This window comes from Malaclemys terrapin, chromosome 7 (assembly GCF_027887155.1).
Source record: "Malaclemys terrapin pileata isolate rMalTer1 chromosome 7, rMalTer1.hap1, whole genome shotgun sequence".
Classification (NCBI taxonomy): Eukaryota; Metazoa; Chordata; order Testudines; family Emydidae; genus Malaclemys; species Malaclemys terrapin.
This window is the reverse complement of record NC_071511.1, coordinates 42,248,991-42,273,109: the sequence shown is the minus strand read 5'-3', so window position 1 is coordinate 42,273,109 and position 24,119 is coordinate 42,248,991. Positions and strand designations below refer to the sequence as shown.

General features: G+C 46.1%; 2 protein-coding genes across 2 annotated transcripts in view; both read left to right on the top strand.

Annotated features, from left to right (window-relative positions):
- IPPK (inositol-pentakisphosphate 2-kinase) overlaps positions 1 to 24,119 on the top strand; it is a 102,678-nt gene that overhangs the window by 56,131 nt on the left and 22,428 nt on the right. The window contains exons 3-4 of the mRNA XM_054033769.1: positions 6,232 to 6,327; positions 16,570 to 16,636. Coding sequence (XP_053889744.1) covers positions 6,232 to 6,327; positions 16,570 to 16,636 — 163 coding nt within the window. The remainder of the gene's footprint in view (positions 1 to 6,231; positions 6,328 to 16,569; positions 16,637 to 24,119) is intronic.
- LOC128840154 (PAX-interacting protein 1-like) lies at positions 7,074 to 9,160 on the top strand. Its single transcript, XM_054033778.1, has 2 exons — positions 7,074 to 7,669; positions 8,592 to 9,160. The coding sequence occupies exons 1-2, from the start codon at positions 7,594 to 7,596 to the stop codon at positions 9,092 to 9,094; spliced, it is 579 nt and encodes a 192-aa protein (XP_053889753.1). The 5' UTR covers positions 7,074 to 7,593; the 3' UTR covers positions 9,095 to 9,160.

Sequence of the window (24,119 nt, the reverse complement as noted above, 5' to 3'; positions counted from 1 at the left end):
TTAACCATAAAGGTTATTTATTGCCTGGTAATAACAAAACAATTAAATATTAAATCTAGCTTAAATTTGATTATAAAAGTCAGGTTTAGAAAACTATATCTGATCACACAAGTTAGGGTTACAAAGCTATACCTAGAGTAGAAAAAAAAGAGAGAGAGAGTTGGGTTTCTCACAACTCCGTGAAACTTGAATCGATCAGGGGTCCCAGCTGGGTGGTGGTAGCTGAGGGTCCGGAGTGCTGGAGACAAGCAGAGCCCCCAGCACGATCAGTCAGGAGAAGATGAAGTTCCAATGGAACTGATGCAGATTTTGGATCCAGAACCCTTACTTGAGCCTGGGTAGGGGATTTTGTAGGGAAACAACAATGGTTCAAGGGAGAATACTAGATTTGTTTATGGGTAAAATGATGGCTCAAGGGAGTATACCAAAGTTGTTTTGTTCAGGCTAGACCAGTAGTCCCCAACCTTTTTGTGGCTAGTAACACATTCATGTTTTCAGAAGAGCGTGGTGGGCGCCAACAATTTTTCAAGGCTTATTTTGTATCTGTACATTAAATAATACAAAAAACATTAAAGTGAATGTTTAAAATGAAATATACACGAGTTAAGAGGCAAGGTACTGTACATCTGGGGTCAGGCTTGGGTTATGGGGGGGCGTTACAGGTATAGTTTGCAAGGATGTAAAGATACATACATATCGCATAACCTGCATAGACCCAAATTGGGGTGCAAGAGTTTTTAAATTGTCAGTGGATAAGTGGGCTCAGGTACGCCACCCATGGAATGAATAAGGAGTCCAAGTCAGTATCGGTGTAGCAGATAAGTACATGGGTGGGGTACCCTTGGTCTGTCAGGGAAGGAAGTGGGTTGTTTCCCTGGTCGGCAGTCTTGGTTACTCAGTGTGGTATTGACGGTGTCCTGTGATGTGTTCCGTATAAATGTCTCTGGACCACCTGATGGTGTCGGACACCATGAGCTGTCTCATGAGCCGGGCGTAGCGTTGACCAACTCCGCACACTCTCAGAACTGGCTCGTTGTGGGGGTCCCAGGAGCCCAGGGCTCCCACGATCAGGGCGTGTATCTGGACCTTGTAGCCCTGGGCTCTCAGGGTCTCGGCCAGCGGGGTGTACTTTGACGTCTTCCGTGCCTGGGCCTCGTGGAGGGCCGGTGACCGGTTTTCAGAAGGCACCCTTTAAATACTATGAGTCCAGAGAGAAGAGAGAAGCCGGAGAGAAGCCGCGAGGACAAAGAACATCGGTGCCCACAGTCCCGGAGTACTCTGTCCCCAGCAGGTGTGGGGCCCCGGCTTCTCTCCCCTGCTGGGCACTAGGCAGGCCCTGCGCCTGCCGGGGCAGGGCTGGCTCCAGGTTTTTTACCGCCCCAAGCAAAAAAGGGTTTTAGCTGCCCCCCACCCCAGCCCTGGGCTCTCTCCCCCCACCCCTTCCCCGCCGCACGCCCGTCCCCCTCCCCCCCCCCCCCCCAGTTCTCTCCGGCTTAAGCCACGGCATCGCGCCTGCCTGGGACTGAGAACACCGGCGCCTGCAGTCCCAGAGTTCTCTGTCCCCGGTGGGCACGGGGCCGTGGCTTCTTTCCCCAGCTGGGCACTAGGCGGGCGCATGTAAATGCCCCGACAGGCGCCATGGCACCCGCGGGCACCACATTGGGGACAACTGGGCTAGACAATAGAACTGCTTATTCCTGGCTGTAGGCGGTGTTCTTTCCAGGGAGCTCACAATGCAGTTAGGCAGCTTCAGTATTTTGGACACCAGTAAAGGATTTATTACTAGAATTGGTCTGATCATGCCTGCATACACCCAGCTCAGTAGTTAACATCTGGAGCAGAGATCCCCCCATCCTGCAGTGCTTCCCTGCTTCTCTGGTCCCAGAGTTCAGTGTGGTTCTTGCCTTGGAATCTGTCTTCCATTCTGTATGCTAAAGGAGATGCCTCCCTGTCCCATCTTTGATGCAGATGAGGCTAGGGGAGTTGCCTTAATCCTGTCACCCTTGTCGGGAGGGGTTTAGGTGCATCTCCCACTGCCTTTTCATTGCTTTTTATAAGTCTTTCTTCTGATCGGTTTTGGTTCAAGCAGAGGCGGGGGGTGGGGTGGGGTGGGGAATCTTTCGTGAGTCAGATAGGCTGGATACACAGAGCTGACAGGTAACAGGGGCATCTGCAAAACTTCAATTCAGAGCTGTCCCATCGGCTTATAGGCTTGTTCTCTTCCCCTCCTTTTCATAATTGTTACTAGTAAATTGCATACTGATGAACAGAGTATGTACCAGATATCTGAAATGTGCTTTGGTATTTCAGTGAATACTATGGCAGCAGGAGTGATTGTGTGCATCATCTGTGCAAACACTGCTGTAGCATGTTATGGAATTGAGTTCTGAAGTGGAGCTGATTTTAGCTGGTTTCAGCATTCCATATTTTGGCTGGCAGGAACAGTGATTGTCAGACTGTGGTTTGAAAATCCTTTTTGTATTTTAAATAGAATATTATATAATTTTAATGTTATGACATCCTATTCATATTTAGAAATGACTAGTTTTTCTTGGAACAGAACTGAAGACTTAATGTTTGACCCTGGAGGAGTTTTTTATCAACTTGAAGACCAAAACTGTGTACCCAGCTGAAAAACCATGATTTTAGAAGCCCAGTAATTTGACAGCCATAAAAGTTAAGAGACAGAAAAGGCCTTCTAGGTCATTTGTCTGCAATGGAGGATTGCTTTGTAGGTATCATCTGTCATAAACCTCTAAGCACAGAAATGTGGCCTCTCCTAATGCAAAATATTTTAAAAAGAGGGTGCTGTAACAAAGGGTATTCCCACATAGGTGGGGAGGTATCCTGCTGAGATTTGTTGCCTGCTGACAAACTTTGGTGGTTGTTGTTTGTTCATGAGTCAAGAAACAAGAAATCAATTATCTATTGAGAGGTCATTGTTTAGTACTGAATATTCAATATTGGCTTCTGGTTTTAGTACATTTTCAGGCAAAACAGAGAATATTTCTTTCCTTAAACTTTCCCCAGGCTCACTTGAGCCTCCACAAAAGAACCTAAGGGAGAGCCAGCCTCACAGTTGGAAAAAAGAAAATGTTAGGGGTAATGATACTTGAGTTAATTAAATAAGACAAATCTTAATTTTTCTAGAATGACAAAAATGTCACCTGAACACTTCTGCATCTTTCTCTTCCTACTGGTTATGTAATAGTCTATTATATCATCTTTTTTCATATTGGTAATCCTTTTTGGTTACTGGAAATCAGACTGAGCTACTACAGATAAGTAAACTCAGGCAGTGTCTACACTACAGTTTTGTCGATGAAAGTTATGCCGCTTTAATTAAAGCACCTTAATTAAACCTCTGTTGATGTCCACGTTATGCTCCTTGTGTCGGCGGAGCACATCCACATTAGCAGCTCTAGAATTGACACAGAGCAGTACGCTGTGGGTAGCTACCCCACTGTGCCACTGGCCACAGGGTGTTTTGGGAAGGGTTTGCAATGCCTCTTGGGGCAGGTACAGTGTCACATGATGCAGGTTTCTCAAGCCTATTGTTCTATGGGCAAGTGGGTGGGGAAGTGTGTGTGACAGGCACTGTGTATGTGTGGGGGAGACAGAAACAGTGTGTTGGGGGAGCGTGTGTCGGTATGCTGTCTCTCAAAGTTCAGACAGCAGCCTGAGCAACCAATTCTGAGGCAAGGAAAGGGGTCATCTTCTCTCTCTTCTCTCCCCCCCTCCCCCCAGTTCCCTGTAAGCTGTGCAGCAGCCTATTTAGCGCTGCACAGATGCACAGGGAACCCGTCTGGGCGGGGATCTGCCATGGCCGGAGGAGGGGTGCCCCTTCCCCTGTCCCCAACTCAGCCTGCAGCCCAGACCTGCTGCGGCCAGATCGGGCCCAGCCTCAGAGAGACGCCTATCCTGCTGGGGCCGGGGGAGGGGCGCCTATTCTGCAGCCCCAGAGCTCCTGCGGCAGGGAGAGGCACCTTTCCCCGCCAGCCCAGGTGCTGCTGCTGGGAGAGAGTGCTGGGGAGAGTTCTCTCCCCACTGTAGCCCCAGAGCACCCTCTTGCACCCCAGATCCCTTATTCCCAGCCCCACCCCAGAGCCCGCACCCCCAGCTGGAGCACTCACCCCCTGCATCCTAACCCTCTGCCTCAGCCCTGAGTCCCTCATCCCTGGCTCCACCCCAGAGCCCACACCCCCAGCCCTGAGCTCCCTCCTGCACTCCAAACCCTCAGCCCTACCTCCACCACATTAATTTTGTTATGTGCAAAATTCATTCTGCATGCAGATGGGTGGGAAAAATTAGAGGGAACACTGTACTCTCCACTGTCCACATCAGCCTCCAACTCTGCTACAGCACAGCAGTCTCCCTCCCCTCCTCTCCCCCCCCCCCCCCCCCCCCCCCCCCCCCGCAGCAGCAGCCCACTCTGCCTGCTGCTGTGTTCCTAGTGCTGGGGAGAGCAGGTTTCCACATTAATGGTTCTGTGATTCCCTTAGGGTTCTCCCACAGCCTCCACGGATACCGGGAGCAGCTGTGAGCTCTCCATGCTGAGGAATGTCAAAGCTTCCAGGAGTTTTGAAAGGGGAGAGGTACATGCCTGCCTAGCTAGGTGAAGGGCAGCTGAGTTCAAAACAGTGAGCAGAGTGGTCGCAGTGGGGATTGTGGGACACTGGGGGAGGCCAATTATGGCGACATAACAAATGACAGTGTCTACACTGATGCTTTAACTTTGCTGCGAAAAGCTCTGTGCCTCTTGTCGAGGCGGTTTTATTTTGCTGCCAAAAGCAGCTTTGTAGTGTATTTGTGTTGTTGGCAAAAGGCAGTGTAGATGAGGCCTCATATTTGTGTAGTCCATATAAGTTATTTATTGGTTAAGAAGTTTCGTTGTGGAAAAACTAAACTAACTAAGTAAGCAGCATTCAATTGTAAAGTTTGTGTCCTCTGTAGAACTGTACACAGGTAAAAGCCTTCTAGTTTTTGCTTCAGAAGTTCTGAAAGCTCTCCCAAAATTAGGATCCTGAGACAGTTTTGAGATTATAAAATTAAACATATTATAGATGAAATGTTAATTCACACTTCACATTGCATTAAAGAAATGCACCAGCTATAGTATCTGATTAATCAGTTAAATAACTTACCCCACTTATTGGCCTGATAACTAAGTTTACCAGACCTAATTGAAAAATACCTGTATCGCTACAGCCCTAACAGTCATGCACCCTTCAGTTAAAAAAAAAAAAAAATACACAGATGTGCACTGTTTATGTAATAAATCTAATCATAACGTTGTTAATATGTTTCAGATTTGATACATTTCTGTATCTGTTTTCTTCTCTCTCTGATGTATAGTCCCTTTTATCCTTTTCTCTTATGTTCCTTACCATGTGTTCTCTACCTTCTATTTGCTGTTGTCCCTCAGATTTTTCACTCCTCCCTCTTCCACGTCAGTGTAAAAATCCCCTTTTCTCCCCCGTCCTTACTCACAGCCACTCAGTTCCTCATCAGTTTACGCCCATCCTCTTATACATAGGGTTTAAAACCCACAGAAGACTAAACGATGACAAGAGGATACATTGTCTAGGGCAACAACTAGGTAAAAGTCAGGTAAAATTAAAGGCTGCTCTCACTCTCAACCCCTCTGTCTGCAGGTAGGAAGGAATATAATCTCCCTGTTTAACCCACATAGATCCTCCTGGCTGCTGCAAGGCTGGCAGTGACAATAGAGAGTGGTCTTGGCTAATCTACTCTTTCCCTGTCTCCTTTTTTTCAATCCTCTCATTATCTGCCTTTACTGCGTTTGCTCAGAAATTTCCTAAACATAAGTAGAGGGAAATTGATCTGATTCTTGAAAGTTTTACTGCTACCTATAAGGTTTCAGATAGGAGCAGTGAAATTGATCATAGTACTGTGTGTGTCAGTATGCAGTTTTTAACCAAAGCTATGAGCAGCGGCACAGGCACTTGTGCAGTTTGTCTGCAGACTTAAGGCATTGCTGCATGGATTTACACCTGCTCCATGTTCGGAAACTTCTGTTTGCAACCGTAAGGGCTAGAAACTTACTTGAATTTCAGTGATAGCTTTGGGATCTCCAGAAGTTGATGGCACTTGCCCCCAATTTTTGGAAATTTTCCAAGACAGGTGGATATTTCAAGTGCTGTATATTACTATTATTACTGCATACATTCACAAAGTACTTATGACCATGTACTATTCTTTCTTTTTCAGGCACCAGAGGAAATCTTACGCCACCTGCAAAACATAGTAGACTTCGGAAAACACGTCATGAAACAGTTTTTTGGAGAGAAATATGTTCATTATGGGGTAATCATTTTATCCTTTAATTTACATAGTTTAAGTGCTTATCCGTTAGTCTTTTTAGAAACATTCTATAGGTAAAGTGATTTTGCTTGATGCAAGGTATGCAGACCTTTTTGTGCATGTTGTCCATATGAGATGCACAGCTTTGACCAGAACTCATGCTCTGCACTACATTGTGATCAGATCACTAGATTTTGCACCATGGATTGAGCCATTGAAGATTATCAGTTTGGAAGTATTGGTGGGGGTGGGAATGAAAGCTTTCATGCCTCTAAATTGGTTCATATGTGGAAGACTCAGCCATCTGAGGTGGCTATGTACCGTTTTGCCACAGATTTGGTGGGAGAGAGAAGAGATCTGGTTATAGCGGTTGCCCTGGATTACAGGGCAATGAGGGCTCTTGTTTCCTGGTGGGCCAGATCAAGGTGGCTTCTTAAGACCCCAGGACTGGTCTACACTAAGAGTTTAGGTCGACTTTAGCAGCGTTAAATCGAATTAAGCCTGGACATGTTCACACGACGAAACCCTTTCTTTCGACTTAAAGGGCCCTTTAAACCAGTTCTTTACTCCACCTCCGACGAGGGGATTAGCGATAAAATCGGCCTTAGCAGATTGGAATTGGGGTAGTGTGGATGGAATTCAACGTTATTGGCCTCCGGGAGCTATCCCACAGTGCTTCATTGTGACCGCTCTGGACAGCACTCTCAACTGAGATGCACTGACCAGGTAGACAGGAAAAGCCCCGTGAATGTTTGAATTTCATTTCCTGTTTGCCCAGCGTGGAGAGTACAGGTGACCACGCAGAGCTCATCAGCACAGGTAACCGTGATGGAGTCCCAAGATCGCAAAAGAGCTCCATCATGGACCGAACTGGAGGTACGGGATCTGCTCGCCATATGGGGAGATGAATCAGTGCTAGCTGAACTCCATAGCAGTAAACGAAATGGCAAAATATTAGAAAAGGTCTCCAAGGCCATGAAGGACAGAGGCCATAACAGGGACGCACAGCAGTGCCGCGTGAAAATTAAGGAGCTACGGCAAGCCTCCCACAAAGCCAGAGAAGCAAACGGAAGGTCCGGGGCAGAGCCGCAAACTTGCCGCTTCTACGCGGATCTGCATGCCATTCTAGGGGGTGCAGCCACCACTACCCCAACCGTGTGCTATGACTCCTTCACTGGAGAAACACACAGGGAAGAGGGTTCGGGGTACGAGGAAGATAGCTAACAGCAGCAAGGAAGCGGAGAAACCGGTTTCCCCAACAGCCAGGATATGTTTGTCACCCTGGACCTGGAACCAGTAATCCCTGAACTCACCCAAGACCCTGAGGGCACACAGGGGACCTCTGGTGAGTGTACCTTTGTAAATATTACACATGGTTTAAAAGCAAGTGTGTTTAATGATTAATTTGCCCTGGCAATCGCGGCCAGTACAGCTACTGGAAAAGTCTGTTAACGTGTATGGGGATGGAGCGGAAATCCTCCAGGGACATCTCCAGAAAGCTCTCCTTCAAGTACTCCCAAAGCCTTTGCAAAAGGTTTCTGGGGAGGGCTGCCTTATCCCGTCCGCCATGGTAGGACACTTTACCACGCCAGGTCAGTAGCACGTAGTCTGGAATCATTGCATAACAAAGCATTGTAGCGTATGGTCCCAGTGTTTGCTGGCATGCAGACAACATCCATTCCTTATCGCTCTTTGTTATTCTGAGGAGAGTGATATCATTCACGGTCACCTGGTTGAAATGGGGCGATTTTATTAAGGGGACATTCAGAGGTGTCCGTTCCTGCTCTGCTGAACTGAAATGTTCCCCGCTGTTAGTCACGCGGTGGGGGGAGGGGTGAAGTGATCATCCCAGAGAATTGGGTGTGGGAGGGGAGGGGGGTTAGTTGGGTTTGTGCTGCATGTTAACCCGGAAACTGCAGCCCCTCCTTTTACATTCCAAACCCATTTTAAATGGCCAACCCAATTCATGCTTGATATGGGAAATGAGGGTGCTGCTGTTTGAAACCATTCCCACATGTTAAGAAGGTTAAAAACGCCCAAAGACTGTGGCTTACCATGGCTGCCTGCAAGCCGAAATCTGTTGCCTGGCACTGCGTGAGTGATCTCTCACACGAAACCGGCAGGCCCTCACTATAAAAGGAAAAATGCGACCTTGTAACGAAAGCACATGTGCTGCGTAATTTGAACAGCAAAATCTAACGTGAAAGAGTGTACCCATTGTTCTCTAAAATGTCTTTTTTAACCACCTCTCCCTTCTCCTCCACCAGCTGCAAATGTTTCTCCTTCACAGCAGCTAGTGAACATTAGAAAGAGAAAATGGAGGACGCGGGACGATATGTTCACGGAGCTGCAGATGTCCTCCCACGCTGATAGAGCACAGCAGAATGTGTGGAGGCAATCCGTGTCGGACTACAGAAAAGCACAATATGAACGAGAGGAGAGGTGGTGGGCTGAATCGCGGGATGAGCAGAGCAAGTTGCGGGCTGAAGATGATAGGTGCCGTCAGCTTACAGACAGAAGGCAAGAGTCAATGCTCCGGCTGCTGGAGCATCAAACTGATATGCTCCAGCATATGGTTGAGCTGCAGGAAAGGCAGCAGGAGCAGAGACCGCCGCTACAGCCACTGTATAACCAACAGCCCTCCTCCCCAAGTTCCATAGCTTCCTCACCCAGACGCCCAAGAACACGGTGGGGGGGCCTCCGGCCACCCAGTCACTCCACCCCAGATGATTGCCAGAACATCAGAAGGCTGGCCTTCAATAAGAGTTAAAGTTTTAAAATGCAGTGTGTCCTTTTCCTTCCCTCCTCCCCCACCCATCCTGGGCTACCTTGGCAATTATCCCCCTAGTTCTGTGATGAATTAATAAAGAATGCATGAATGTGAAATAACAATGACTTTATTGCCTCTGCAAGTGGTGCTCAAAGTGGGGAGGGGAGGGTGGGGTGGTTGGTTTACAGGGAAGTAGAGTGAACCGGGTTGTGGGGGTGGAGGGATCATCAAAGAGAAACAAACAGAAGTTTCACACCATAGCCTGGCCAGTCACAAAACTCGTTTTCAAAGCTTCTCTGATGCGCACCACGCCCTGCTGTGCTCCTCTAACCGCCCTGGTGTCTGGCTGCGCGTAATCAGCTGCCAGGCGATTTGCCTCAACCTCCCACCCTGCCATAAATGTCTCCCCCTTACTCTCACAGGTATTGTGGAGCGCACAGCAAGCAGCAATAACAATGGGGATATTCTTTTCGCTGAGGTCTGAGCGAGTCAGTAAGCTGCGCCAGCGCGCTTTTAAATGTCTAAATGCACATTCCACCACCATTTGGCACTTGCTCAGCCTGTAGTTGAACAGGTCCTGACTCCTGTCCAGGCTGCCAGGCTTCATGAGCCATGGCATTAAGGGGTAGGCTGGGTCCCCAAGGATCACAATAGGCATTTCAACATCCCCAGTGGTTACTTTCTGGTCCGGGAAGAAAGTCCCTTCCTCCAGCTTTCGAAACAGAGCAGAGTGCCTGAAGACGTGAGCATCATGTACCTTTCCTGGCCATCCCACGTTGATGTTGGTGAAACGTCCCTTGTGATCCACCAGGGCTTGCAGCAGCATTGAAAAGTACCCCTTGCGGTTTATGTACTCGTTGGCTTGGTGCTCCGGTGCCAAGATAGGGATATGGGTTCCGTCTATGGCCCCACCACAGTTTGGGAGTCCCATTGCAGCAAAGCCATCCACTATGGCCTGCACGTTTCCCAGAGTCACTACCCTTGATATCAAAGGGTCTTTCATTGCCCTGGCAACTTGGATCACAGCAGCCCCCACAGTAGATTTGTCCACTCCAAATTGATTCCCGACTGACCGGTAGCTATCTGGCGTTGCAAGCTTCCACAGGGCTATTGCCACTTGCTTCTCAGCTGTGAGGGCTGCTCTCATCCTGGTATTCTGGCGCTTCAGGGCAAGGGAAAGCAAGTCACAAAGTTCCATGAAAGTGCCCTTACGCATGCGAAAGTTTCGCAGCCACTGGGAATCGTCCCACACCTGCAGCACGATGCGGTCCCACCAGTCTGTGCTTGTTTCCCATGCCCAGAATCGGCGTTCCACGGCATGATCCTGCCTCAGTAACACCATGATTTCCACATTGCTGGGGCCTGTGCCTTGTGAGAGGTCTATGCCCATGTCAATTTCCTCATCACTCTCGTCGCCGCGCTGCAATCGCCTCCTCGGCTGGTCCGGGTTTCGCTTTGGCATGTCCTGGCTCTGCGTATACTCCAGGACAATGCGCGTGGTGTTCATAGTGCTCATAATTGCCGCGGTGATCTGAGCGGGCTCCATGATCCCAGTGCTAGCTATGGCGCCTGGTCTGAAAAAGGCGCGAAACTAGTATCTGACGGACCAGGGGAAGGAGGGAGGGAGGGCCGAGTGACGACATGGCGTACAGGTACAGGGAATTAAAATCAAGGAAGGTGGCTGTGCATCAGGGAGAAACACAAACAACTGTCACTCAGAATGGTCCCCCCCCCCCCAAAGATTAAACTCAAAACCCTGGGTTTAGCAGGCCGCTGATTTCACGAAGGGAGAGGAAGCAAATGAATACAGAACAAATCTATTTTTTACATCTTAAGCTGGCAGCCGACGGTGCAGCATGACTGATAGCCACTGCAGTACGACGACGACGGATACCAGTCGTAATATACCATCTTCTACCAAAAGGCAAGGGGCTGCTGCTGTGTAGTAATGCAGCCCCACGTCTGCCAGCACCCAGATTGCCCTCGGCCTCTTCTGGGTGCTTAGCAGAAAATACTGGGCGATTGGCAGAAAATAGCATACTACGACTGATAGCCATCATCATTGAGACAGTTGTATGTCTGCCCAGGTGCCCATGATTGACAGCCTCTGCAGTACGATGGCGACAGATACCAATCGTAATATACCATCTTCTACCAAAAGGCAAGGGGCTGGTGCAATGCAGCCCTACGGCTGCCAGCCCCACGGCTACCAGTCATGCTGCACCATCTACCGCCAAAAGGCAGTTAGCTGCTGCTGCTGCTGCTGCTGTGTAGCAATGCAGTACCATGTCTGTCGGCACCCAGATGACATATGGTGACGGTGAGCTGATCTGAGCGGGCTCCATGCTTGCCATGGTATGTTGTCTGCACAGGTAACCCAGGTAAAAAGGCGCGAATCTATTGTCTGCCGGTGCTCTGACGGAGGGGGAGGGGCCTGACGACATGTACCCAGAACCCCCCGCGACAGTGTTTTGCATCATTCAGGCATTGGGATCTCACCCCAGAATTCCAATGGGCGGCGGAGACTGCGGTAACTGTGGGATAGCTACCCATAGTGCAATGCTCCAGACGTCGACGCTAGCTTCGGTACTGTGGACACAGTCCGCCGACTAGAGCACTTAGAGCATTTTATGTGGGGACACACACAATCGTCTGTATACAACAGATTTCTATAAAACCGGCTTCTATAAATTCGACCTAATTTCGTAGTGTAGACATACCCTCAGACATGAGTGAGACACACAGGAGAGATTTGTGAAGAAAATTAAACCTCTCATTCTGGAATGTTGGTTGTTGAATTAAATATTTTTACCTATGTAAATCTTCCATTTCAGTTGTGAAAGGATAGCATTAATTGACCATCCTCAAGCACATGAGCTTGAGTTTAGAATACTCTACATCTTCATGTCCATAATTACATTAAAAATGAAGTCCCATTCTGTTTCAATAGGTTTTTATGGCATAGAAGTTACATCCATGAGTTTTTATGGTACCAGACTCAACCTGGTGCTACCTGTTTTCACTGTTTGTACTGTCATGAATTACTGGGACTGTGGCACATCCAGCTCACTGAAATGAGACAGGGGTCCTGTTGAAAAAATAGTACATGACCATATGTGAAAAATGTGGGCGACAGCTGTATCTTGAACTAATAGTCTGTATTTCTTTCTGTATGATTACTATGATACTCTCTGCTACACTGGAGGCAAAGAGTTAACTCAGTTGTGGGTGGTTTTACACATTACTAGGAAGCCAAACTGTAACTTGAATTCAATTGTTGATGCTCATAAAATGTCTGTTTGTGAAGTGGGGGGCACTGCCTTTGGGTCAAACTGAGAGGCAGGGATGCAGTCTGCCTCACTGGCAGTCCAAATGCCTGAGGCATGAGGGGCCTACTTAAACTTGCAAGGAAAGATAAAGGTTTTGGTAAGAACATGTATAGGCATTTTTATTTAATTGTTTCCCTCTTTGGTTAAATAAATGGTGGTTTGTTTTGAGCAAACTGGTTACTGCATTTTCATCCTGATCACAAATGCTAAAGGGAAGTCTACCATGGTGGCCATGACCCAGCTGGGCCTGCTGAGGACATGGCTGGTGAGGAGGGATGCTGTGAGCTTGCAACATAGTCTAAAAGTGGGGTGAATTAGAGGGATTCCACTGTAAGACAAGTACAGGCCTGTCCCTTGGAAAGGGTACCTGTAGGGTGATTGAGTGAGGGATTGGTGACTGAGTACACCCCTGTGTTCACATCCTAAACACGATTGTAATAATCTTGTACAAAATATGCTGTGTGATGTATCATTTGAAAACTAGTAACTCACTGGTCAATAATATCATGGTAAAATTAATGTAGCAACATTACATGTAAAGTTATGAACATAAGCTGAAGTTATGACTGAAATATGTTTATCAGACAAATCTGGGGAGGAGGCAAACCAGTGTCTCAAAGACAAAGGACAAGGCAACACTTCTAGCCAGGTATCATGACAGTTGATTGGCAATCACTTTCAAGTGGCCATTCTTTGGCAGCAAAGGAGGGCAGAAACAGATGGCTTTGCATTTTAACAAACAGCAGCTTGGAACCTCTTTCACCTCAAGAGCCCATGTCTCCATCCTCACTGCTGGAAAGAACTTTATCTAGGGGTGACTCTCAGGAAAATGCATTTCAGAGGGTGACTGGACTATAAACAAGAGGGGTAAAAACACCCCAGGAATGCTCTCTCACTCTTTCACCTGAGAAGACAAAGGAAATAGTCCTTTGGGGGCTGATCCTGACTTAAAAAATGTGGTCAGCAGTGTTGCTGGGAACCTGTGGTAAGAATTTTACCTTGAACCAAGTCTGGTTTCTTTAGTTACTAGTTTATCTTCTTTTCTCTTGTAACCATTTCTGACTTCAATGATTTATATTTGTACTCACTTAAAATCTGTCTTTGTAGTTAAACTTATTTTATTCTTTAATCAAAACTAATCCAGTGTTGTGTTTAAACTGAACTGTTTTAGCTGAAGTAGCAAACTGTTGTACATTGACCCCATTGACCCCCAGGGGCTATGGACCTCTCTAATAACTTAACTGCCCAGGAGAGGGCTGGACAGTGCGGAACACACTTTTTGGGGAAAATCCGGGACTGGGAGCATGTTGGGGGTCACCCTGAAAGTAGTAACCAAGGTTGGTGGAAGCTAATGTGTGACTGGAGTGTGGCTGGAAGGTGGCAACTGTACACAGCCACTCAGGGTGTTACCTGCAGGCTGGAAGGCTGTTTGTGAGCGGCACAGGTGGGAGCTACAGCAGCAAAGCATTGTGAGGCACCCAGGGTTGCAGGGCAGGTGGTGACACAACCCCTCACTAGTCTGGATTGGATCCCGGAATGTCATAGGGTCAAAGGCATAGCTTGCCCTGAACCATAATATCATGTAATTAAAGACTATCGTAGTGCATATGTAAAAAGGAGACAAATTAAGGCAACATTAATTCTGGCATTTCCTAACTTTGGAGTGTTTGACGTTGCAACCTAAATAACATTATTTTAATGTAGCTTTGTTGTATGTAATGTTGTATAGATTACAGGGAAACTATTTCACAAACATTTTAATGGTTGCATCTTAACTATTTTATTGGGACCACTTTTTTTGTTCTGCATATAAAGTCTTAGTTACCATGAGCCTGAAAATGCAAAGCTTAGAAGAACCAATTTAAAATCTCTAAAAAATATTAAATAGCCTTTCTAGACCCAATGACACAATTTTAATGTCTCTCGTGACATTCTGGAGCTATAAGTGAATGCTGTATGTCCAATTCTGAAGGGAGAAAGCTCCCATTTCTATCCTGCTAGGGTTATGAGTTCTGTTACATAGATAAATAATATCCTTTCTGGACCCTGACACAACTTGTCAGGAAATTCTATATTTGAGGGCAGAGGAAGGTAAAAACATTTTCTGGTCAGTTGATTTAAAAAAACAAAACAAAATCCTGAAATTTGCTTAGAATAAATTCCAGTGTAAGAGTATTTATGGTAGGGGGGAAAGTTTAGGTGAGGTAGGATAGTGTTGTGGGTTAAGATACATGACTGAGATTCAGGAGATATGGGATAATTCGTAAATTGGCTATAGACTAAGTGTTCTTGAGCAATTCACTTAATCTTGCTCCACCTCAGTTCACGGTCTGTAAAATGCGGATGATACTTTCTACTTTACTAGGATATAATGAGGATAAATGTATTACCTTTTGCAAGGTGTTTAGATACTACAGTGACTGGAACCATAAAAATACCAAGATGGAAAAGGATATGATAAAATTACTTAAGACCTGATTCTTCAGTTAAGTCACCTGGGTATCATTTCCATGTATGGAGGGCATGGGGAGCGGCGCGGGTGGGAGAGAAGGGTTATTGCCTCTAAAGATTGGCATTGTCAACTTTGTTTTATATGGATATAAATTTTAGAAAAAATTGTCTTTAAACATCATTATTGTTCCACTGGCAGCTTTATGCTTTAGATAAACATAGAAGGAACTAGAACTACCTGTTTTCTTGGCTCTGTCTTGTGAGTAAGCTGCTCATTTTTGTAAAATAAAAGCTCAGTGGAGCTTGCAGTATAAATAGGGCACTAGTTTTACTTTTTATACTGTAGTAAAATCTTGTCTTTAATTAAAAAAGGCAGATTTGGAATATATCTATTGAACAACAAAACAAAAAGCTAAAACATTTAACACCGCTAGGACACAACAGGGACTAAAAGCTGTTGGCTTCTTTCATACCACATATAGCTAAATCAACTCCACAATGGGGGCTGACTTCTGAACACTAATAACATAAATACATTCCAAAATACAGTATTAAACTCTGCCCACTCTTCAAGTCTACCTTTAATATAGCCCAAACTCTTTTGGTGTGGAAGAGGAGACACAAATGTAGTAAACCCTAAATCTAAACTGCCAAATTAGGGAAAATGTTGTATTTGAAACTTTATGTGGAATTACAATTCAAGTGGACTGTGCAAATGGTTTTAATGCAATCATTTCAGTAAAATAAGAGAATACTATTATATTATGAGATGATACACAAACTCCAGATTGTAACCATTCATGCAAGAGAATTAGAGTACCCGTCTAATACTTATTAGCACAAGGTCAGAGATGCAATTTTCTTTTATTATAATTGAGATAATGCAATTATGAATGGAACCCTGCCTGACCTGTGATACATCATTACTTAATCTATCGTAATCTATCGTTTTTGACTTCAAACTTGTTTTGTAAGCATGGGCTGCCCAGCCTGTTTCCCAGTGTGGCATGTTGGAGGAAGGGGTCTCTTCTTCACCCATCCCTGCCCTCTTTTTCTACGGAAGGATGGTTAATCTTCAAAATGTCTGGCTTCTTTTTGCTCTTTTTCTGGCTGATGAATTTAGCCTGGGAGAGCCTAATATTTTTAGACTTGTAATCCATTGCTCCTTATTTCAATTCTTTGGTAACTGAGTTGCTTCCATGAGTGAGGAGATGAGATCTAGTTACACTATAATCTATAAGTTCCTGGGCGCTCTTTGGTTGCTGTGCTAAATGCTTAAATACAAGAACTTTGCCAGTTTATAAGTATAAGTTTATAAGTACAAAGACAAACTGATTTGTTACTTTCAGAAAATGCATAATGTTCCTGTAGTTGCATGAAACTGACAAACTGGCGAAGGGCTTTTTCTGTGTCTCATACCAGCATATGGTATTGCTTATCTGGTCTCCTCAGACACTCAGGGTAAGATGAAACTTGTACTGTTTTATAGGCTTGAATAACAAACAAAACTCTCAACCAAACAAATGGCTTGTTATCAATTGAACTGCAGTGAACTTATGTAACGTTTTGACCCACTTCGTTGACACCCATCCAAAATTTTATGTATTTTTGTGTATTTCCATGTAAAATTTTATTTGAAGATATTTCCTTTTAAAAGAACCTGTCTGTTTAAAATATTAAAATTTTGTGTTTTAGGAAGTTGTTCAGCTACCTTTGGACTTCGTAAAACAGCTTTGTTTAAAGATCCAGTCTGAGAGGCCAGGTAAGGTCCCCATTGCTATAATTAAGATTCTTGCATTCAACTATAAAATGTTCAGTTAAATTGCATGAGAAAAATTTTATTTCTAAAATCTGAGAAGGAAAAGTTTTTTGATAGACTAAATATCACTTAATCATTGCTGTTGCCTAGTACTTAAAGGGACACCGTCAACTTGAAAATCAGACTCTTTGGAAATGTTGTATCTATTGTAACTAAATTACCATCCATGAAAAAAACACAAGGGAGAAATTGTTTGTTTAACATGTGCATTTGTGTAAGCGCTTTGTGTAGTCAGGTTTTTTTCTTTGCTAAAAAGACCTTTACAAATAGTAATGGGAACAGAAAACCCATTTTTCATTTTTGTAATGGAATTAAAAAAAAAAAAGTGGACATTTAAAGGTAACTGTGCCTTGAAGTTGGTTAGTTGCAAGTAGATGTTTGTTTTCAATACTTTCGTTTGAGGCTAGACATTGATAATATCTTATGTAGTTTTGTTTCTGCTTTACTAGTGAAAAAGTGTTTTATGTAAAATGAACCAGAATGTGGAAGTTGACTTGTATCTATTGTCACCCATGATTTGGCATTCATTTACTAAGAAGCTTGGGTTTTGAACCCTTTATCTGTAGTCTGCATGAAAACTGAATCATAAGTGTTGTTCAGCTTCCTTGTTCCACAATGAAATAGTATGACACTTGTGAAGTAGATTTTCCTAGAAAACTCATCATATGTCATATTCTAATCCCTACAGGGGAAAATTAAAAAAAATCCCACTGATTCCTCTTAGGCTCTTGGGTTTTGACTAGTGCAGTCCCCTGGGGAATGAGATGATACTAAAGTCTATGTAAGATAAGACATTATATTTTATGGTGCCTTCAATCCAGAAGAACTGGAATTGCTTTATAGATTAAGTACAGGACTCTCTGTACTGTGTTGCTGAAATGGATCCACCACTGGGGGTGGAATACAGAGCACAGTTGAACAGTGCCAGTAATATTACACAATAGTATTAATTAGCTTGGGAAATGAATAATTTAACTGAAATTACAGGAGAAATTATGGTAGGCTACATTAGTTACTAGAATCGGAATTTAGCCAGGGTGATGGGATCTAATCCTCTCATTTCTAAGGGGGGGGCCCACACAGTCAGAGCTCTCAGAATTTTCTTCAGAGTTCCTATCCTTGCACTGGCTGATACTGTGGGCTTGTCTTCACTACTGGGGTAAGCTGACCTAAATTAAGCTACTCCAGCTACATGAATAACATAGCTGGAGTCGATGTAGTTTAGGTTGACTTATCCCAGTGTTTTCACTGTGCTGTGTTGACAGGAGATGCTCTCCGGTCGACTTACTTACTCTTCTCGGGGAGCTGGAATACCAGAGTCGACCGAAGAGCGCTCCGCTGTCGATTTAACGGGTTTTCACTAGGCCCATTATATTGACACCATCTGCATCGATTGCAGCAGTGTCGATCTCTCTGGTAGTGAAGACAAGCCCTGAGTCTTAGTTACAAGACACTACCACATGCTATGGTTGTATGACAGCTTGATGAGGTCACGTTCAAGTTGGGAAAGCAGTTTTGTTTTTAACAGGGAAATATTTCCAATCAAACCTCAATGGCTTTAGAAGTTTTTCATACAGTATATCTTTCTAAAAAGACCACCTAATTTAGGTGGGAATCACTGATGCTTGAGATTTATGGGTCAGGGTCCCCCATCTGGCATGAGGTTTCTACTCACACGTCCTTTATATTAAAGCCAGTCAGAAAGGCGGCAGGTTTCCCTGGATATACAAGGCTTGCTTTTGACTCTCGCCCATCCCAGCTGAGTATGCAACATCTACTTGACTTGAAGCTAGCGATATTGCTATTTGTGACTTTTTTCAGTGTTCTGATGTATTTTAATGTACTCAAGTCTCCTTCAGTTTTCTTCTGATTGTGTATTTTTCCTTGTTATTCCACCAGTATTTTCTTTTTGATCTGCTTGCAACAAACCTTCAAACAATTTAGTGTTTGTTCATTAGATTAAAGTAATTAAGCTAATCTTTGTAGAATTTACTCCTTTGTCATCCTTCCCCCTTCTTAAAGCAAAGGATTTTTGTAGTTGAAAGCTGTATTTCAGTGGCTGTGCTTTTAGTTGGAAGAATCATAGGACTGGAAGGGACCTCAAGAGGTTGTCTAGTCCAGTCCTCTGCACTCATGGCAGGACTAAGTATTATCTAGACCAGTGGTCTCCACAGGGCCGCCCAGAGGATTCAGGGGGCCTGGGGTCTTCGGTGGCAGGGGGCCCCTGCCGCTGAATTGCCGCCGAAGACCTGGCACTTCGGCGGCGGGTCCCGGCCCGGAAGGACCCCCACCGCAGGTCTTCAGGGCACTTCGGTGGCGGGTCCCGGAGCAGAAGGACCCCCCTGCCGCCGAACTGCCGCCGAAGACCCGGAGCAGAAGAAACTTGGGGGGCCCGGGCCCCCCGCGAGAGTTTTCCGGGGCCCCCGGAGCGAGTGAAGGACCCCGCTCCGGGGGCCCCAAAAACTCTCCTGCGGCAAATTGCCCCACTTGCTTCCCCTCCAACCCCCCTCAGGCGGCCCTGGGTCTCCAACCTTATTACGCCCAAGAACACTTTTTGAATCTAAGGGCAACCCAGGATCTACCCCACCCCTTCCCCGAGGCCCTTCCCCTTCCCCAAAGCCCCTTCCAGCTCACTCCATTCCCCCCTCTCTCCATTGCTTGCTCTCCCCTACCCTCACTCACTTTCACTGGGCTGGGGCAGGGGGTTGGGGTTCGGGAGGGGGTGCGGGCTCGGGGCTGGGGCCGAGGGATTTGCAGTGTGGGAGGGGACTCTGGGCTGAGCCTGGGGCACAGGGTTGGGGTGCAGGGTGCGGGCTCTGGGAGGAGGCTCCGGGCTGGGGCAGAGTGTTAGGGTGCAGTCTCTGGGGGGGTCAGGGCTGGAGCGTAGTGTTGGGGTGCAGGAGAGGGTTTGGGGTGCTAGTCTGGGAGGGGGCTCAGGGTGGGGTTTGGGGTTCAGGAGGGGTTATGGAGTACTGTCTCCAGGAGGGGGCACAGGGATATGGGTTAGGGTGTGGCCTTTCACTGCGCAGCACTTACTTCTGGTGGCTCCCGGTCGGTAGTGGGCGCAGTGAGGCTAAGGCAGGGTCCCTGCCTACCCTGGCCCCACACCGCTCCTGGAAGGGTCCAATGCGCCCCTGCAGCCCCTGGGGGAGGTGGTGGGGGGCCCATGGCTCTGCGCGCTGCCCCTCTCTGCAAGCATTGCCCCTACAGCTCTCCCAGCCAATGGGAGCTGTGGGGGCGGTGCTTGCAAGCAGGAGCAGTACGCCGAGGGAGATCCCTGGTCGCTTCCGTGAGTGGGCGTGGGGCCGGGGTAGACAGGGAGTCTGCCTCAGTGGCAGCCACACTGCACTGCTAGAGATCACAATCGACTGGGCAATTCTCTAGGATTGCCCAGTCGATCATGATCGACTGGTTGGTGACCACTCATCTAGACCATTCCTGACAGGTGTTTGTCTAACCTGCTCTTAAAAATCTCTAATGATGGAGATTCGACAACCTGCCTAGGCAATTTATTACAGTGCTTAACCACTCTGACAGTTAAGAAGTTTTTCCTAATGTCCAACCTAAACCTCCCTTGCTGCAATTAAAGCCCATTGCTTCTTGTCCTATCCTCAGAGGTTAAGGCCACCTTTTTGCTGCGGTTGTTTTCTGTGGACTCTCAGCCTGGACTTCAGGAAGTTTCTGCTGCTTCGGAGAGGGCTTCTGTAGGAATTTACTGTTTGTTTTGGAAGCGTGATGTCCATGTGAATCCTACTATAGGTGCACGTGTGCAACATGCATGTGAGATCATAGTATTTTGGATGGTTATATCCATCAGGACAGCGCATGTCCCTTCTGCCTCCTCATTCGCATTCAAAAGCATTCTCCCTCGACCCTCCATTTGATCATTCCTACTGCCTATGGCAGCAAGACAGAACCTAATAAGTATCTGACCTGATATTCTTTAGTTACAGTGAAATTATTCAGAATTCTCTACTAGCTGTACGAAACTACAACGAAAGGAACTCAACCCATCTGAATTGATTTCTGATGGTCGGATGCTCCTGTACGGGGTGGCACAACCTCAGCTGCCCCTGGCAGACTCTGAGTATTCGCGCTTCAAACCCTGGTACCGAGAGTGCCATAATCTCAGTGCTGCCCTCACAAGAAATCTGTTCCTTCTCATCATCACCAGGACATACAGACCTCTATTCCCCATACTTTCTTTATCCCAAAAAGAAAGGGAGCGGGGGGAGAGCTTCATCCTCTCCTAGAGCTGAGGGGACTCAACAAGTATATATGCCATCTCAAGTTGTGGATGGTAACGTTTGCCTCAATCTTTCCATCTCTTCAGGCTAAAGACTGGTTCATGGTTCTCAACTTGCGGATCCATGCTTCCCTGTACCCATGCTTCCTGATCACAGGAAGTACAGCAGATTCACATTGGGTCTAACCAATACCAGTACACTGCCATTCAGACTCCTTACAGCACCAAGAGTCTTCATGAAATGTCTAACGGTGGTAGCAGCACATTCAGAGACAGGGCATCCATGTCTATCTGTATTTCGATGATTGGCTGATCAGAGGCAAGTCCCAGAAGGAGACTGCAACAGCCCTAGAGTATGTGCTCTCATTGTTCACCCAGCTAAGCTTCCTTGTGAACTAAGAGAAAATATCTCAACCCATTACAGATGATATAGTTCACAGGGGCTATGATCAGCTCTCAACTAGCAAAAGTCTGTCTCCCCGAGGATGTGTTCCAGTCCAGTTTATAATAGATTACCCAAAGGCAAGTCAAGTTAAGATGGTACTTACTTATCCCAGGACTACTAGGCTACATGTTGGTGTATATACGTGATGCCATTTGTCCAGCTTCACCTGTGGCTCCTATAACTTAATGTGGTGTCAGGACCTCAGCTGAAGAAGAGGGTCACGGTCTCAGTCAAGCAAGAACCTAGTTGGTGGTTATACTTCAAGAATGCCTAAAAGGAAATTTGATTCTCTGTACTCTCTCTGACAGTGACATTCTTCATGGATGCATTAGGAACTGGGTGGGGACCCCATCTGAACCACTTGCAGATGCAAGGCACCTGATCCCAGGACATCTTGAATCTCCACATAAACTTCCTGGAGCTCAGGCCCGTGATACTGGCTTGTGTAGCACTCCTACCCATCCTACGGAATTTCATGGTGAAGATGTTGACAGACAATACATCTGCAATGAGCTACATAGACAAGCAGGGAGGAGTTGGTTCATCACCCCTCTGCCAGGAAGCAATCAAGCTATTGATGTGGTGTCATCAACATAAAATAACCCTATAGGCTCTGCGCCTTCTGTGAGTCAGCAACAGCCTGGCATACTTCTTTAGCAGGCATTTAGTAACCCAACCACTGGTGATCACTGCAGAAGTCCATCATAGGGCCAATATTCTGTCAATGGGGGATCCCCACAATAGACCTTTTTGCTACCAAATACCCAGGATTTGCTTCAGAGGAGGCATGAGCCTGGGTTCGTTGCCAGAGGCATTCCTGCTACAGTGTACTCAGGCCTCTTTTTATGTCATTCCATAGATTTTTTTTTTTTTCCCCCCTTCCCCTTCCTCCTGGACCCCAAGGTGACATCCAAGGCCACAGTAATCCTTTTTACTGGTTGAGGATAGTTATCTGTCAGACCTATTGCAGATTTGGCCTCTCAACTATTTCCCAGTCTGTCTGAACATAATATTCCAGGATTGTGGTCAGATACTGCACCTAGACCTGCAGTCATTGCAACTGAAAGATTGGATCGTGGTTGGTTGAGCACTGCTGCTAAGAATTTCATTAATTTGTTGGGTCTCCCAGAGCAAAAAGCCATCCACAAGGAAGACCTATTCCTCAAAATAGAAAAGGTTTTTCGTACGGACAGTGCAACACAATCAATGTCCAGAAGAGGCACTGATACTGAGGATCTTTGACTACTTGCTGCCCTTGAAGAATGTGGATCTAGTGGTCAGCTTCCAAGATCCACCTCACAGCAATATTGGCGAGTTGTGCTCATTCTTCTCAGTTCTTACTTGACAGTATCCATCGTACCTGTGCAATGTTCTTTCTGGTTACTGTCACCTTAGCAAGGTGGGTCAGTGAACTCCAAGCCCTCATGGTTGGAGCTCTCTATAAATTCTTTCATAGAGAGACAGTTATGCTGTGATCACATTTCAAGTTCCACCATAAGGTGGTTGCAGAATTCTACCTGACCCAGTCAATCTTTCTCTGCCTTCTTCCCAAATCTCCACAGGGGGGAAAAGAAACGATATACACTTCATGCCTCCAGAGCCTGACTCTATTACATTGACAAGATCAAGCCTTTTAGTTTGTCTCCTCACCTCTTTGTAGCCATAATCTGACCAAGGCCATCTATTCTCTAAATGGATCACACCTATTTCCATTTTATCAGATAGCTAGGGAATATCTCCCTCTGAATGTTGTGACTTTCTCCGACAGAGCACAGACAGCATTTTCAGCCTGCTTCAGAAGTGTACAGTACCTGAGATCTGCAAGGCAGCAAAGTGGAGCCACCCAGTGACCTTAATCTAACATCATGCCCCTGACTTAGCAACTAGATCAGACGCCACATTTGGGAGATCAGTGCTTCGTTCATTATTTGACTAATGAAGCTGAAACTCCTCATTCCCACCATCCAGTGAGAAGACTGCTTTCCCGTCACCTACAGTGGGATCCATATTGATGCATACTCAAAGAACGAATAGTTACCCTACAGCAGGGGTTTTCAAACTGGGGGTTGGGACCCCTCAGGGGATCACAAGGTTATTACATGGGGTGTTGCGAACTGTCAGCCTCTACCCCAAACTCTGCTTTGCCTCCAGCATTTATAATGGTGTTAAATATATATTTCACTTAGAGGCTTGCTATGTGAAAGGGGTCACCAGTACAAAAGTTTTGAGACCCACTGCCCTACAGGGACTGTGGTGGTTTGACTGTAGTTAGTGTGGATTCCACAACTTGCCCCCTCTCCCCATTTTTCAGAGTCCTCCCAATTGCGGATTGCAAGGGAATGACAGAGGGTGTCAGTGGCTGCCTCCTTTGTGTCCTTGCATAGGAACACAAGGAGATTCTGCCCCAATGAAAAGATTTAGATCTTGCACACAGGAGACTCTTGCGCACACACAGTGGGATTCACGCTGTTTACAACATCTCCATCACATTTACCGTGCAGAGTAAGTAATAGTTCAGTCTTTTACATGGATAAAGCATTAGCATGGTTGGGCAATTAGGAAAAGCTTCCCAACTGTCAGGGTGGTTAAGCACTGGAATAAATTGTTTAGGGAGATTGTGGAATCTCTATCACTGGAGATTTTTAAGAGCAGGTTAGGCAAACATCTGTCAGGGATGGTCTAGATCAGGGAAGGGCAAACTACAGCCCACAGGCTGAATCTGGCCTGTCAGGGCT